General features: G+C 44.5%; 1 protein-coding gene across 1 annotated transcript; it reads right to left on the reverse strand.

Annotated features, from left to right (window-relative positions):
• Positions 1 to 12999: 12999 nt before the first annotated feature.
• LOC133829257 (uncharacterized) lies at positions 13000 to 14716 on the reverse strand. The gene has a single exon (XM_062259094.1). It carries the CDS (start codon positions 13878 to 13880, stop codon positions 13113 to 13115), a length of 768 nt encoding a protein of 255 aa, XP_062115078.1. The 5' UTR covers positions 13881 to 14716; the 3' UTR covers positions 13000 to 13112.
• Between the last annotated feature and the right edge of the window lie 2047 nt (positions 14717 to 16763).

Here is a 16763-nt window from a genome sequence, read left to right on the forward strand (position 1 = left end):
TAATTTATTTTTTTTTAGCTAGCTTTGCGGTGACGCTGGGCATTCTCTTGCTCCTACGGTCTAGCCTTGCACCCCTTCAGCTTCATATCCCACAGGTATGCCTCCTTCCTCTCTTCTTCCTTTTGTTTTACATTGATTACGTGAGGGTAGAATTAATGGTTACACGACACTCATTCTTCAGAGTTTGTCATTCTTTTCATATAGCCTTTCCAGTACACATACATAGGCCCTTTTCTTATACCCCTCACACTCATGTTGTAGATATAGGGTCACCCTTACGCATACACGCCCTCGAGTCTTAGCTAGTCCATGGCATCTAGGCGATGTCCCGAAGGTCCGTCCAATGTTGAATTTAATGAGTTGTCATCCTCCGACTCAGGGGCCGACGTACGTAGACCCTCTAACCGCGGGGGTGTGCGGGCGCTCTACCTCTGGAGACTGTCCTACCTCAGACATAAAGCGTGCGGCCTGGAGAGGGAGCTAGAATCCCACCCCAGGGACGCGGGTTTTGGTCTCTCCCCCCAGCAAGCGACATACATTTCCCAGCTACAATCAATCCTCCAGGATTGCCTTTCTGAAATTGCTTGCCTAGAAGAAAACTTGCCCCCTGAGCCTTTTTTCTTTTGTCGTGATGAGTCTCTTGATCATAGGGATTCCTCCTTCGAAGGCGGTAGACGTGAATTGGTTGACCCGGAGTTCCTTTCCATGGTTCCACCCGCGCTTCCTCTCTTATCCCAAGTCTTGCGCCCTAGGGTCAAGCAAAGCGCTGGTAGACATAGGACATGTGGGGGATCTTCCAGGACCCTTAGAAAGTCTATTGCTCATAAGTTGCCTATCTTTGTCCAGGTACCCGAGATGTCGAAGAGAACCTTGGACACTTCCGAAGAAACTGGCAGGTCCACACTTACCCTGAAGAAACTGGGCAACATGCTAAAAGCTCATAAGTTAGCATTGAATCTCAAGTTCGTTATACCAGAGCGCAAGGAACGCGCGTCCGCACCGCCAAAAGGGTTCGTGGCATTCAGCGATTCCATAATCCGATCTGGTGGAGCTTTTCCACTTCACCCTTTCTTCATCAAAGTGTTGGACTACTTTGAATTGGCGTCACTACAATTGTCCCCCAACTCCTGGGTGATGCTTAGCTGCCTATATGTGTTGTACCGTCAGGTGTACTCTAAGGGGCCTTTGATAAGCGAGGTTCATTACTTCTTCACCCTGAGGGAGAATACATCGGCCCCCGGGTTCTACCAACTCCAGAAAGCCGCGGCCCTTAAAGGGAGTTCTCTCGTGGAGGGCTCCATTTCTAATAGGGGGTCGTGGAAGTCAGACTACTTCTTTACTTATAGGGGACAGACCCGACACTCTAGCTTCAACACTCCACGTAAGGCTATTCTCACTTTGATCCCATATATTAGAGGTTTCTCTTTTTACTCGACTTCTCTCTTTTTTTATAGCTTTCCTAACTGTAGTTATTTCTTTTCGTTTGATGGCAGGTCTCTTAGGGGTTGTTGGTTCCAACTTGAAACGGTCGGCTCATGACTGAGTAATACAAATCCTAGCCTTGCCGAAGGGATGCAAACAAGCCAGCGCCCTTTGTACAGAGAGAAATCTCCGCTTGTATGGGTTGCTGACCCCAGACCAGACAGTCACCCTATGCTCCGTTTCCTCTGAATTTGAGGATCCACACCCCGTGTCACCTGACCCCGCATCACTCGACCCTGTGGGTCCACGCCCTACATCACCCAAATCTGTGGATCCACCCCAAGCGGCACCCGTACTTGTGAGTCCGTGGGTATATGGTCACGATGAAAGAAATTATGATGAAGTAGCCGATAGGGACTATGTCTACCCCCCGGGCGACCATATGGATGTTCAGGAGACCGTGGTGTCTGAGAACTACTTCTGCTTGTACTCTGCTGCTGGCAGGGCTAAGGGTATAGCCGATGATGGTCATATGGGTGGTGCTACCTCTCGGATGTCGCCGTCGACGCCTGGCGGCGAGTTTTCCTTTGATGCCTCTGTCCCTTGCCCCTCCGTACCTAGAAGGAATTTTGTCACTCGTCCTTTTGATGGGCCCCTTTACCCCCGAGGAGGTATCCTAGGCGGGCATCTACAGGTGCCTCTTTACCCAAGGAAACGACTCCGCACTCTTCTGCTCCCCGCACAATTGCAGATGGATCAGGGCCTTCTCGGTCCCCATCCCTGACAAAGCGTGCCTCGGCAGGCACTCGCGCCTCCCCCGGGCAAGCTCATGTTTCTACTTCTGAAGATCACCCTCTGGCGAGCCAATATGGGGAAGCCATGAGCCATCATTTGGGAAACTTTCCCAAAGGTGAATGGGGGACGGTGCACAATGTCCCTGAGGCTGAGCTAGAGGACGCCTCCCTGCAGGTATTTGTCGTGATACTTGGTTTATTCATTTATGATGGTCATATATATACTTTTTATATTATTTTTTGTATATCATCTGACCCTCGAGGCTTTGTTTCATTTCCTCGCCCTTACTCAGGCTTCCATCTTGAGTCATCGACTGCTCGCCTCCCACTCTTCATCGGCCCAACGATTGCAACACGAGCTTGAGGAGGCACTAGGGAACCTATCGGTGGCCGAGACTACAAAGGATGCCTTGTCCAGTCAACTGGCCGAGGCGGTGTGCCAGAGGGACGCCGCCTTGGCCCAGGCTGCATCAACCTCTCATACCAACATTCAGCTGGAGGCTACCCTCCAAACTCTAAACGAGAGGATCACTGCGCTTGAGGTTGAGCTTGTGAACGCTGAGAATCGCATAATCAAGAAAACGTTACATGCTGTCTGGAGGACTTACCCCACTGTTGACCTATCTCCTTTTGGGGACTATGGCGTCGAGAAGATTTCTGAGTGGAAGGGTAAAGATGGAGATTTGTAGGTTCCTTTGTACTCAGTCTATGTATGTTATTGTTATGTAATCCCTCGCACTATTTCTCCTTTTTTTTTGTTCATCAAACTTAAGGGGCTTTGGTAAGTCCCTCTTATTACTATTTTTCGTGGATTACATATTTTTCCTTGATCTGATGGCGATAATTTTTCGGGTGCACCTTGATTATACTTGTAAGGACACGTTAACCTGTTGGGATCCTTTTACATTCTTTGCGTGCGCTTGTTACTTTTTGAGAGAAGCGTCCTTCTCGTCGTTATATATAGTTCTATTTTTTTAAGGGTCCCTTGTAAGACCCTTTTTGGCTAGCCGGCTTAATGGCCGATCTAGACTTGTCGGGTGATTCCCTCCTTACGGCCTCACCTCTTGGGGTGTCGGCCATTAGTTAGAGGTCATTCTTTTAAACTGTTCCCTTGATATTCATAAGGGTAGCTAATCTTTTTGAATATAAGAGATTTTTTTTTATACTCGTGTTGTCCTACCCCCCAAGTACGTGGTGAGATTTATCTTGGCGGGGACTTTAGTTGATGCTCGCATAAAGAAGTAAGTAACTTATGAAGCGGTGAACAATTTCATTCATAGCAGTCAAATTACAACGATATATATATAGATAAAAGGCTTACATCTACTTGGGAGGTTATCTAAGTAACCTCTTTGATTCTCGTCTACTAAGATAGCATAACCTGCAACAAACTAAACGCAGCTACTGCTTGCACTGGGAGTGGAAGTCTTACTGGTAGTACTTCCTAAGGTGCTCCGCATTCCACGCTCGAGGTATGACGGTGTCGTCCATGCGCGCCAGCTTATAGGTGTTTGGTGGTATGTACTGAGCGACTCAGTACGACCCTTCCCAGTTCGCCCCGAGTACCCCTGTCCCCAGGTCTCGCGTGTTGGGGAGTACTTTTCTTAATACCAGGTCGCCTATTCTGAACGTTCTCTCTCACACCCTCGAGTTGTAATACCTGGTTGTCCGCTGCTGGTATACCACCACCCTCATTTGCGCCTTTTCCCTTCTCTCTTCCAGCATGTCCAAGCTTTCGGCCATTGCCGAATGGTTGACCTGGTCCTCGTATGCCTGTGTCCTGTGCGAGTTAACCTTCATCTCAATCAGGAGGACAACCTCACATCCATATGCTAAGGAGAAAGGGGTCTCTCCAGTGGTAGTGCGTGGAGTGGTTCTGTAGGCCCAAAGCACGTTCGGTAACTCCTCAACCCAAGCACCCTTCATCTTTTCTAGCATTGTTTTTAAGTTTCTCTTTAGAACTTTGTTAATGGCCTCCACCTGCCCATTGGCCTGTGGATGCACAACAGCCGAGAAGCTCCTCCTTATGCCCCTTTCCCTACAGTACTCCTCGAACGTTCCCCCTTCAAACTGAGTGCCATTATTAGAAATAATCTTGTAGGGCACTCCGAACCTACAGACGATGAACTTGTTGACAAAGGTAGTGATATGCTTGGCTGTTATCTTCACTAGAGGTTCTGCTTCGACCCACTTGGTGAAATAATCTACGGCCACCACCGCGTACTTCGCACCACCTCTCCCTGGGGGGAGGGCGCCAATCAGGTCTATCCCCCAAACAGCGAAGGGCCAAGGGCTGGTCATGCTGGTCAATTCATTCGGGGGTTTTCAGGGGTAGTTCGCATGCCTTTGGAATTTGTCACATTTCCTTGCGAAATCATTAGCATCTCTCTCCATGGAAGGCTAGTAGTACCCTTGCCTCATGGCTTTCCGAGCCGTGGATGGTCCACTTGCATGGTTGCCACATTAACCCTCATGTATTTCATATAGCACCTTCATGGCTTCTTCCTCATCAACACACCGCAGGAGTGGCACAGAGAACCCCCTCTTGTATAGGACCCCATCTACCAAGGTGTATCGAGTTGCCTTGTAAACTAGTCTCCTAGCCTCCCTCTTGTCTGTTGGCACCACTCCATCCTTCAGATAGTCTATAATCGGGCTAGCCCACGACTCCTTTGGGGCGTTGACCATGTGAACGTCTGGATTGGCAATGCTTGGCCTTGGTAAGTATTCTACAGGCACTGATTCGAGGGTATCTCCATCTCTAGTGGAAGCCAGCTTCGCGAGGGCATCAGCATGGGTATTCTTCTCTCTCGGGATTTGCTCTATGCTATATTCCACCAATTGCTCCAAATAGCTTCTTACCCTCTCCAAGTATGCAGCCATCTTGGGTCCCCTTGCTTGGTACTCCCCTTTCACCTGGAATACCACCAACTGTTAATCACTAAAGATGTGTAGGTGTGTTACCTTCAGCCCCTGGGCCAATCGCAGTCCTGCCAGAAGCTTTTCGTATTCTGCCTCATTATTCGAGGCTTCGAATCCAAACCGTATCGCGCAGTACATCCTGAGTCCTTCGGGTCCAATCATCACAATGCCTGCTCCAGATCCTCCTTCGTTGGATGCCCCATCCACGTGCAGGCTCCATCCCTCAGAACTCCTTGTCTCCTCTTCTGTAACTAACTGCCCCTCTTCTTCATTTCTTCCTCCATTCAGCTGACTAGTGAACTCCACTATGAAGTCTGTGAGGACTTGTCCATTGATGGAAGCTCTCGGGGTATAAACGATATCAAATTGACTCAACTCGATCGACCATTTCATCAGTCTTCCCAAGGTATCAGGCTTATGCAGGACCTGTCTCAGAGGACTATTAGTGAGAACTTTGATTGCATGGGCATGGAAGTAGGGTCTCAACTTCCTCGAAGCCACCACTAATGCATATGCCAACTTTTCAATCTCAAGGTATCGATTCTCCACGTCCACCAGCCGCTTGCTGATATAGTACACGGGCCGTTGATGCTTCTTCTCCCCTTTAACCAAAGCCGCGCTTACGGCATGTTCAGACACTGCCAAGTACAAGTATAGCTTTTCACCCTTTTCAGGTTTTGCCAACAGGGGTGGATTTCCCAAGTGCTCCTTTAGCTTGATAAATGCTTCTTCACACTCTTCATCCCAAGTGAACTTTTTGCTCCCTTTTAGGATGTTGAAGAAGGGGAGGCACTTGTCAGTCGACCTCGAGATGAATCTATTAAGGGCCACCACCCTTCCCGTTAGGCATTGCACCTCCTTCTTACTCTTGGGTGGGCTCATCTCTATCAGGGCCTTTATCTTATCAGGATTAGCCTCGATGCCTCTAGAGTTGACCATGAACCCCAAGAACTTCCCCGAGGATACACCGAAAGTGCATTTGATTGGATTCAGCTTCATTCGATATTTCCTGAGTGTGTCAAACATCTCCTCTAGGTCCTTGTTGAGCTCTGGGGCATTACGGGTCTTCACCAGCATATCGTCAACATATACCTCCATGTTCCTCCCTATCTTGTTAGCGAACATCTTGTTGACCAACCTGTGGAAGGTAGCACCCGCCTTCTTTAACCCGAAGGGCATCACCTTGTAACAGTAGAGTCCTCTATCTGTTATAAACGACATATGCTCTTCGTCACCTGGGTTCATAGGAATCTGGTTGTACCCGGAGTAGGCATCCATGAAGCTAAGTAATTCATGCCCAGCCGTCGCATCCACCAGCTGATCTATCCTCGGGAGTGGGAAACTATCCTTAGGACAAGCCTTATTCAGGTTTGAGAAGTCCACGCAGGTCCTCCATTTTCCATTCGGTTTTGGGACCAGCACCGGATTCAATACCCATACAGGGTACAATGACTCACGAATGAACCCATTGGCCTTCAGCTTGTCTACTTCCTCCTTCAAGGCCGCGTACCTCTCTGGGTCCAACGCTTGTCTTTTCTGCATAACAGGCCTTGCCTCAGTGGAGATATTCAAATGGTGGCACATGACACTAGGATCTATTCCCACCATATCTTCGTGACTCCATGCGAATACATCTAGGTTATCCCTCAAAAACCTTATCAGCCTCTCCTTTAATTTTTTCCTACCTTTAATTTTCTCAACGGTTCCTCCATTACTTCAACCTCCTCTATTTCCTCCACAAGTTCCGCCCCTGACTCTTCCACGGTTCTAGGGTCTAGCTCCTGTGGGCTTCCTGTGGGTGTACGTGGTGCCTCGTGTATCACCATGGCCATCGGTTCTCGTGGTTACACAGATGCGCATAGGGAGGTGTTGTAGCACTCCCTCGCTTCTCTCTGTTCTCCTTTCATACTAGCTACTCCTCTGGGAGTTGGGAACTTGATGACCAAGTGATATATGGAAGTTATCGCTTTCAATTCTCTCATGGACGGTCTCCCCAATACCGCATTGAAAGCTGACACACAATCCACAACGACGAAGTTTGCCATGACTGTAGTCTGTCGGGGTTGCTCTCCCATGGTTAGTGCCAATTCGATCATCCCTAGGGGTTCTATCGAGTCCCCCATGAATCCATATAGGGAAGATTGATAGGGCTTCAAGTGGCGGATGCCCAGCCCCATCTTTTCCAAGGCGGGGCGATATAGGATATCCACTGAGCTGCCATTGTCCACCCGAATCCGATGCACCAGCATATTGGCAAATTGAACCGTCAACACCATAGGGTCATTATGGGGGTAGTGAACCCCCCGTGCGTCCTCCTCTGTGAAGGTGATCGAGTCATTTTCTCCCTTGAAGCTTTTCAGGGGTCGTTGTTCCAAGCTCATGACACAGGGTGGTGGACTTCGCCTGGCTTCTCTAGCGTACCGATCTCATCCTTTCCGAGAGTCGCCCCCGAACCTCAGACCTCCAAAAATAGTTCTCACTTCTCCCTGAATCTCTGGAGCTCCTCTTTGCGTCTGAGACATCACTGGTTCGTCCTCTGACTTTGGCCTTTCTCTCCTGACATATCGGCCCAGGTGTCCCCTGCGGATGAGCTCCTCAATTTCTTCTTTCAAATGAATACACTCTACTGTGGTGTGACCAATATCCTTGTGGTATTGACAGTATCTACTGGGATCCCTCTTGGACCGGTCTTTTCTCATTGGCGGGGGCTTCTTGAAGGGAACCTGCTTTTCGTTGGTGAGGTAGATATGCTCCCTTGTATTCGTCAGGTTCGTATAGAAAGTATAAGCTGTTTGCCTATGGTCGCTTCCCTGCTTGGGCTTTCTATGTTGATCATCCCTCGACCCCTCGTACGCCTTCTTCTTCTTTGCTCCATTCGACCCTTCATTAGTTGGGGGCTTTGCAGCGGACTCACACTTTCTCACCTTTAAGTTCGCATGGCCATCCTATACACGAATATACTTCTGCGCTCTCTCGTAGAAGTCATCTAGGTCAGTGACTTCCCTTTTGAGCATATTATCCCACAATTTTCTTCCTGGACGCACCCCTGCGGTGATGGCCATTTTTAGTTCCCTGCAGGTCAAGCTCCCCACTTTGGCTGCTTCCATGTTAAACCTGTGGATGTAGCTTTTTAGACTCTCATTTTCGCCCTATTTTACATTGGCGAGGCTAGTGCCCGGCATTGTATAATCACGCACGGCATGGTGTTGTTGGAGAAATTCATCTGAAAACTATTGCCATGACCTGATGGATCCCGGTCAAAGTCTTTTAAACCATTTGTACGTGGGTCCTTTCAACGTGACTGCGAAACAGTGGAATCTAGCCCCGCTACTAATCCCCCTTAACTTCATCAAGTCATTGAATGCGTCCAGGTGGTATTTGGGGTCTGTGCTTCCTTCATACGGGGTCATATGAGGCTCCTTAAAGTTGGCTGAGAGTCGGATGGCTTGGATTTCTCTGGTGAAGGGCAATTCATGGTCGAACTCCTCCTCAAGGCTTTGTCCTCCATACACAGTGACAATCTTACTCCGTAGGCTCCTTATCTCTGTATTGAGGTCTTGCCTCCTCTTATTCAGTGAGTCTCTCAATATGGACGGGTTGACATCTTCCTTTCCTTTGTCATCCCGGGGGACCGTACGAGGGGTAGTCCTCTTATCCGCCCTCTTCTTGTTGAGCTCTTCTCGTAGATCCGAGGGCGTCCTCTTTGAGGTGACCTCGATGTCGTTGCGAGAGCCAACATTGTTCCCTTGCCCTGGCCCCTGGGGTGGCCTCGATGGTCCGGGATGCTCATGCGGCTTCTCCCTGGGGATATTACTGGTGGAGTGTCTGGTCCTCCCATCGTCTATCGGGACAGTGGTTTCCTGACCTTTCTCTTTCCTCTTGGGCAGGGTCACGTTTGACTTACCTTGCAACAGGCCATTCATCACCTCTTGCATGTTCTCCAGGGTGGTCTCCAGCCTTTGGTTCTTACGGTGCAGCTCACGAATCTCCTCTTCATAGAAACGAGATTTAGAACTTGAGCTCATGGAATGGACCCGGGGATGTTTATCATGTCTACGCATCGAGGGGCCTGGGTCCTGCCGACCGGAGTTCGATACCTGTGGTGGTTTGGGAGGCGGGAACTCGTTGGCATTCCCGGGTGGTGCGGTAGTTGTCCTTGGAGGATTCTCACTAGGCGGGATGGCTGGTGACGAGACCTCCCTGTCATCCTCGCGAACCTCAGGGTCCCTTGGGGGCTCCATATCCCTTGGTGGAGGTGGATCCTTCATGGAGGCCTTCAGCTGAACTCCATTAAGGTGGACTTCTACCTCTCGTGGCTCCTTGAGTCACTTTTAACGCCTCGGCATTCCTTCCTGCAGGGAGTAATGATAGAACAGTAGCTTGGTACTTAGGTTCCCACAGACGGCGCCAAACTGTTGACAGTAAGAACTCGTCAACGATTAAAGGTTAGAAAACTTAGATTTCTATACTACGGAAAGCTTAGAATCATATGGAAAGAACTTGAATCAACAGAAAAAACCAGAGCAACAACGAAACGAGGATCATATATTTCTTTAGTCTCTTTCATACCATCAGTTTTCCAACCCTTTAACCTGAGGGGTTGGAGCCTATTTATAGGTGGGCTCTATTGGCCCCGGATACAAACAAGTCCCAGGAGACAGGGACGTACGCGGATTCTCTGATAATGTAGTGGCTCATGGCGTAGTGGTGTCTACCCTGATAATGCCAGAGTCGTGGCCTAGGACATAGTACTGTCGGCTCTGGCGTATGGTCGGGGGTGTTCAAGTGATACCACTACTCTTCGTACAGGTCCGTACTGCCACTACTCCTCAGATGTAGATGACAGGGTCGTGCCTCTGTTCTCTTCACAACCGTACGCCCCGTGTCAGTACACGTGTCCTGTACTCGGCCGTCCTCATCAATCCCCGTTTGATGCCTAATGTTAGCTTGGCGCACCCATTAAGTGTCTCTAAGTGCTCCTCGTGCCAATGTCAAGGAGGCTTCAACCTATAGGTATCATGAGAAGCCAAGGCGCTAGGAGTTGAGGCTGGCCTATGCAGGTCACATGGAGGCGAGGCTGAGGACACGGACGGCGCAACGAGGCCGCACCCTCGCATAGCGAGGCTGCCCCTCTTCCCCTCGGGTGTAGGCGTGGCAAGGCTCGGGACACGGGCGCCGCAACAAGACCACACCCTCGCACAGCGAGGGTGTCTCCCATAGCGAGGCTGACCTTCTTCTCCCGTGTGCAGGCGAGGCGAGGCTCGATGCTTGAGGGGACGGGGTGTGCGCAGATGGCCAGCCGGGGACCCTCGCATAGCGAGGGTGGCCCTCTTAGTCCAATTCCCTCAACACTGTGTGACGTCCTTGTCCCCTTGTGCGGGCAATAAGTAGCCTTTTAGGATGTCTCGTAGTGTAGAGGTTCACTTGTGAATGGAATTCACAAGGGAAGAATTCCCACATTTACACCCACTAATCTGTCAAGAGAATAGATGTTAGCGTCCTCTATTTCTACCTAGTTCGTCCAAAACAGGGTAAGCTTCTCTCTCGAGGTCCGCCACACTGGAATCCAATTTTCCTTCTGAGAACTCCATACTGAAACAAAACCAAACAAGACAAACCAACTTTGTCAAGAAAAAAAAATGTCAAAAGTACCAAACACAGAATCAAAGAAAGTTGGAAATTAAAACCATATATGATGATATCATTATGTGTGTTATACCTGTTCTCAGTTAATCTTTTCTCCTGACTTGGTAGCTTGTCTAGCATCTTCTAGAAGCCCAGCATCCTGTTCTGACCTAACTTGAGAAAAATCAAGTGTCTCACGTAGGGAAGAAGAAGGCTTGGCCGCACACAGGGAAGAGGAGAAGAGCTGGCCTCCGGTGACGTCATTCGCCTCTGGTGTCGTGTGAGGGCTTGGGCCCACGTGGTTGAAGCTTCGATGGGCTCTGAAGATCCCTAGTCGGCGCGTGTAGGGGAAGGTAGCGGTCGGTCTCCACAAAGACAAAGGTGAGAGAGAAAGAGTGAAGGAGAGAGGTCTGGTGGGAGAAAGAGATCCGAGAGAGAGGAGAGAGAATGATGAGGAAAAAGGAGAAGGAATTGAAGGAAATGAATTGGCCCCAAATGAAATGAAAAAAAATGCTAAGTGGCAGGATGGTTTTATTATTACCGCCCTTTTTTCATAAAGTGCCCACTCTAGCATAACACTTTTTTTTTAGTATTATATTCATGTGTTATGGAAATGGGTATTTGGTGTAGTGTGTTAGCTTGGATTTTCAACAAGTGTCGCACGATTTGTCTACTTGGAGAGCCAAATAGTCGACCTGTGACACATAGCAACAACACCATGCTAGATAGAGAAGAGATTTCCGAGGTTTGATAATGGGTGGAGGCATGAAGCCTTCAGAATAGGATCATCAATGAGAGAATATTTTTGGTTTTATAGAGAAGTTATTCAGACAATATCAAATGGGGCATGATAAGAGTCGTTTGACACATTGGCTTGGCCTAGACACATGGTTACACATGGTACTTGGCTTGAGATTGCTTGACTGAGCATACATGTTGGAATTTCTCTTGCCATATAATGAGAACCTATTCATAGTGTAAGTTCTTGGTTAGAGAATTTCTACATGTAAATGCACTCATAGTTACTTACAAACATAACTACTCAACAAGAGTTGTTTTTTATAGATAGAATGGACATGAGCCACACAAATATGTAAGAAAATATGCCTTATGTTTCTTAAATAGTTGAAAGGTTGACTTTGTATTAAAAATGTCAAAATATCACACAAGCGTGCTGCTACTTAAAAAATGAGCTCGTGACACTTAGGCGTTGTGATTCGTATACACATTCGCCTAGTCTGTTCAATGTCTTGGCCAATGACCACGTTATCCTTAGGCACTTATATAATTGCTCGCATGACACAACATACACATTCCACACCTCCAATTTGATGACTAAAACCTTTCGTGTAAATGTTCAAATCTAATACAAATGAACAACCACAAGACATGGTCCTTGATTAAATGAATTAGTTGAGCAGTAGAAACTAAAAACGTTAATTAAGACGAGAAAATTTTGCAAAGCGTAGGACATTGACAATTGTTTATCTTTTGGGGATTTGGTTTTTTTCAAACCCACTCCATTGAATTTGTTACTCAATTATCCCAATCCTTGCAGGAAAAGTTTCAATCTTTTAATCTTTCAATCACAAACAAAATGGTTAGCCAAAACAATGAAATGGCAAGCCATCTATCGTATGAATAATGTCATTTTAAAAGTTGATACAGACTGAAAAAGAACCTCTAAAGAAAAATATATTATTAAAAACAAAAGTAAGCCGAGCCCTTAAAATGAAGAGAAATATTAAAAAAAAAAAAAAAAGTAGAACAAGAATGGGACAAACCCTGTATCATGGGTACCTGTCTTTGTGTCTCTAAGTTTGTGACAATTAAGACCATTTCCGTACCTCCTATTAAAGAGAGAATTCTTTCTAACAAGAAAATTGTTAAAATTATTATCTAATAGTGCTTTTAAACTAATTTTTAAAATAGAATATATTTATATATTTTTTTCTACATTTATAGATTTTTAAAAATTCATTTAAATATCTATTTTTTATTTATTTTTATTTCTTTCACTTTCTAAATTTATTAATTTTTTTATTAATATAATTAATAAAAAATATTTAATAATATAATATTTAAATAATGTAAAGGAGTGATCTAAATATGCATGAACCTCCCCAGCCTTTGAACATGGAAATTTTTTTTCTTACTTCAAAATTTGCAAGAATTTAACTTTGGCACAAGATTTTTTTTTCTTGAATGACATACTTTCACCTTGCAAGATTTCATATTCTTTGATCTAATATTATATAAATGTATGGGAAAAAAAACAAGGAGCGTGAAACCATAACAGATATGAACTAAAACAGATAATTCCCAAGTTTCCACCATGAAATAAATCACTCATTTCTTACTCTTTCTATCTTTACCAAAGCCAAAGAGTCCTTTAGGAATGTATGGAGGTGGTACATTTAAGACCGGAATGATCCGAATACCACTTCCATAAGACCCTCCATAATTTTTCTTCAAAGGCGGCTTTTGCATCATTGAATATGAAGAAGAAGACGACGAAGATGATGATGTTGTTCTCACCAGTGGAATCAACGGCTGCTTTTGCGAACTATTGCACTTGTTAACATCCTTAAACGAAGTAGTTTTCTTTTGACTTGAGACCGAACCAGTTGAATTGCTTCTCGAAAGAAGTGGCAATGAACAAAGCAAACTTCTCTTGTTCTCATGGTTTAGGCTGCTACTTCTCTTGAATGTTCCCCAAAAAGACTTGGTCGACTGAGGCTTATTGCTCTGCTCCAAAAGATTGTCAGAGTTCGAAACTACTGTGACTTCCTTAAGCTTTTCTCTCTTTGAATTATTCTCAGACCAAGGAAGAGGAGGAAGAGATTTAAGACTTGGGCTTTCCCTGTTTTGAGTTTGTGTTGAAGGAAAATTGATAGTGCTAACTCTGTCACGAGGTTGAATGGGAAGGATTACTCCATGAGAGAAGAGCTCATCAGCTGATGAAGATTCTTGCTCTGAACAAATATTAATGCTGAATTCAAAGTCACAATTCAGGTCCAGAAGTGCTGAGTCTCTTCTTGGCTGGAGGTGGTGCGGGTGGTCTTGATTTGGAATACGATCGAAAGATAGTCGAGGTGGACTAGTTTCTGAACACATGCTGGTTTAGGTCGAGAGCTATCTTTACTGATGATTCTTTCGAAAAAATGAGAACCCAGATTGAAGAAATCACCAGTAAAGATTTGCTTTAGTGATAAGGCTAAAAAAGCTAGTTTCTAACCACATATTGGTTATATCAACATTTCTGGTAATTATGTGAAAATCTCAGATGAAAATGGCACCAAAAAGGAAAGAAAAAAAAGTAAAAAATATGCTTTGGTTAAGGTATTTGATCTGAGAAGTATCTGAATAGGAGGAACAGAATTTTCAAGGATGTGATGGAATGGAGTTGAGAAGAAGAGAGGAATGGAAGATCTTCAAAATGATGGCCTAACAAGAAGAAAATTTAATGGTCTTGAAGATTGAAATGATTGATGGACTTGAAAGTCAACAAAGAAGTACATAGAGTTAAGTTAGTTGAATCTTCAGGCAGAACAAACAAGACAAGAAGAATAGCAGCTTTTTTTTTCTCTAGTTTTTTTTCTTCCTCTGTAATTCTAATTTTTTGTTCCCATGTTTCGAGGTTGTAACCTGAGGCTGATTCTGAGATAATATTGGGAATCAGAGGTGGAATGTCCTCTAGAAATCAAGCCAACAAGAGAAGAACAATAAAAAAAATGTCTTTTATTGTGGAGGGAACAAAAATAAAATAGATGAAGACAGTAAAAACGCACCAAGCCTAAATATAGACTCAAAAAGAAAAACGATATTTAAAATAATGAAAAAAAAATAGGCAGACTGATTTCTTTTTCTTCTCTTTTTATGGGCAAAAAATACTATGACAATATGAAACTCTCAAAGCATTATTGTAGAGAGAGAAATGTTATATATATCCTGACCAAGCTTAAAACAAACATTATATTAGTCACAACAGGCAAAAGGAAAACTTCACCGCAAGAAAGGACACATAGCTATTTTGTTAAAATATTGCTCAAAACTCTTAAAATATCTATACAATGGATGAGCTATAATACACAGTACATCTCCACATGCAGCTAAGCTTTAAAGCTCCTTCAAATATATTTTGTAATATCCATGTTTTACTGCAGGTGTTATTATTTGGCAAATTATGATCCCAAATACATCTGGGTTGTGTATTGGTTGCATCTAGAGATGTTCGTGGTTTCAATTCCCACGTGGGATTAGTTTTTTAGGTTAGTGTTTAACTAATTCTGTTTAGAGGTTGTTGGTGGTGTTGTTAAGCTTAGTTAGTTGTATATATGTACATTTAGTTATGGATCTTGAGTAGCACACCAATTCATTGTTACATAGAGTTTCGGTTGTTCTTGTTGTTTTCTCTCTAATTTTTTGTTGTAGGTTTCTTTGCCAGGGCTTGGAGTTTTTCAGATTCTACAGAGTAAAGAACAGAGGGATCTGTTCTAGGAGTTCTGAAGGGATTTCAGAGACTTAGTGTTGAAGGGATTTCAGAGACTTGGTACTGAAGGTATTTCAGCCATTCTTCTAAGGGAGTTAGAAGTCTAGAAAGTTGAGTGGGACACTCAACTTAGGGTAATTGTAAATCTTGCTATGAGTTTTAGATTGTTCTTTGTCAAATTGGGATGTTGATTTTGTAATTTGTAAAGAACGAAGTTAACTATAGTGGAAGTATTTTGCCCTGGTCTTTGTGACCCAAGGAGTAGCTGATTTTTATCAATGAACTATGTAAAAATTCTCTTGTGTTATGTTCTTTCTTAGTAATTATTCATTATTCAATTGATTGAACCAATATAATAGTTCATAGACTTAAAAAGTAACTTTCCAAATTGGTATCAGAACCGCACTATATAAATTGTAGATCCGTAGGGTATTTCTACAATTACTTGCTTTATATTTTCGATTGAATTTGTTCTTGATCTCCATCTATTTGTGTTCTGTTTCTTGCTTTCCACCTGTTTTTTTTGTGGTTTTTTGCTTTCTTGTTTCATCTAACCCTCTCTGAGATCCATTTATGGGAGTATTTTTTGTATTTGTGTTGATCATGGAATTGTTTAGGGAAGGTGGATCTACCACAAGACCTCCTATTGAAAGACAAATATGAGAGCATTCTTGAGTGCAGTAGATGAGCATGTGTGGATGGTTGTTGCTGATGGATGGAATCCTCCCACTGTCAAAGAAGGTGATGTCGTAAAATCCAAAGCAATGAAAGACTGGACAACTACTCAAATTGAGAAGGCAAACTTCAAATTAAAGGTCTTGCATGCTCTCTTTAATGCAGTTTCCACAAATCAGCTCAAGGTCATTGCAAATTGTGAAATTGCCAAAGAAGCTTGGGAAAAACTAAAATTCAAGAATGAGGGTACCGATTCTGTCAAGAAGTCCATAATTCGCTCTCTTGATAAGGCCTTTGAAAATCTCACAATGGAGGAGGACAAATCAATAGATGAATTCCATGCAAAATTGTGACATACCCAATGAGTCTTATGCCCTCGGTGAGACTTACTCTAATGTCAAGCTGGTTTGCAAAGTTCTTGGTGTTCTTCTAGGAAGGTTCAAGGCCAAAGTCACATCAATTGAGGAAGTACATGAAATTGAAGATCTAGATCTTGTTGAATTAATTAGATCCTTGCAAAATTATGAGCTGACTTTGAAAAGATGGAGTAAGAACAAGAAGCAGCCAGAAAAAGAGAATGTAAAGCCCAACACTAATCTTGCTTTTGTTCACAAAGAAGAGCATACTAAAGTTGCAGATCTTCCTGACAGCCTAGTAGATGATACATGTGCTCTCTTGACTGAAAATTATGTCAAGGTCTTGGAAATTTTTTTTAACAAGAAACACTATGGAGGCAATGACAATTCAAGAAACACTAACAAGAAACCACAGTCACTAGAAAAATACACTCGAGGCATTCAATGTTGTGAATGTGATGGATTTTGCCATATACA

This window comes from Humulus lupulus, chromosome 4, assembly GCF_963169125.1.
Source record: "Humulus lupulus chromosome 4, drHumLupu1.1, whole genome shotgun sequence".
NCBI lineage: Eukaryota > Viridiplantae > Streptophyta > Magnoliopsida > Rosales > Cannabaceae > Humulus > Humulus lupulus.

Bases quoted from the DNA above. Each gene is read 5' to 3' on its own strand.
- LOC133829257 (XM_062259094.1), bottom strand. From the start codon at position 13,880: ATGTGTTCAGAAACTAGTCCACCTCGACTATCTTTCGATCGTATTCCA.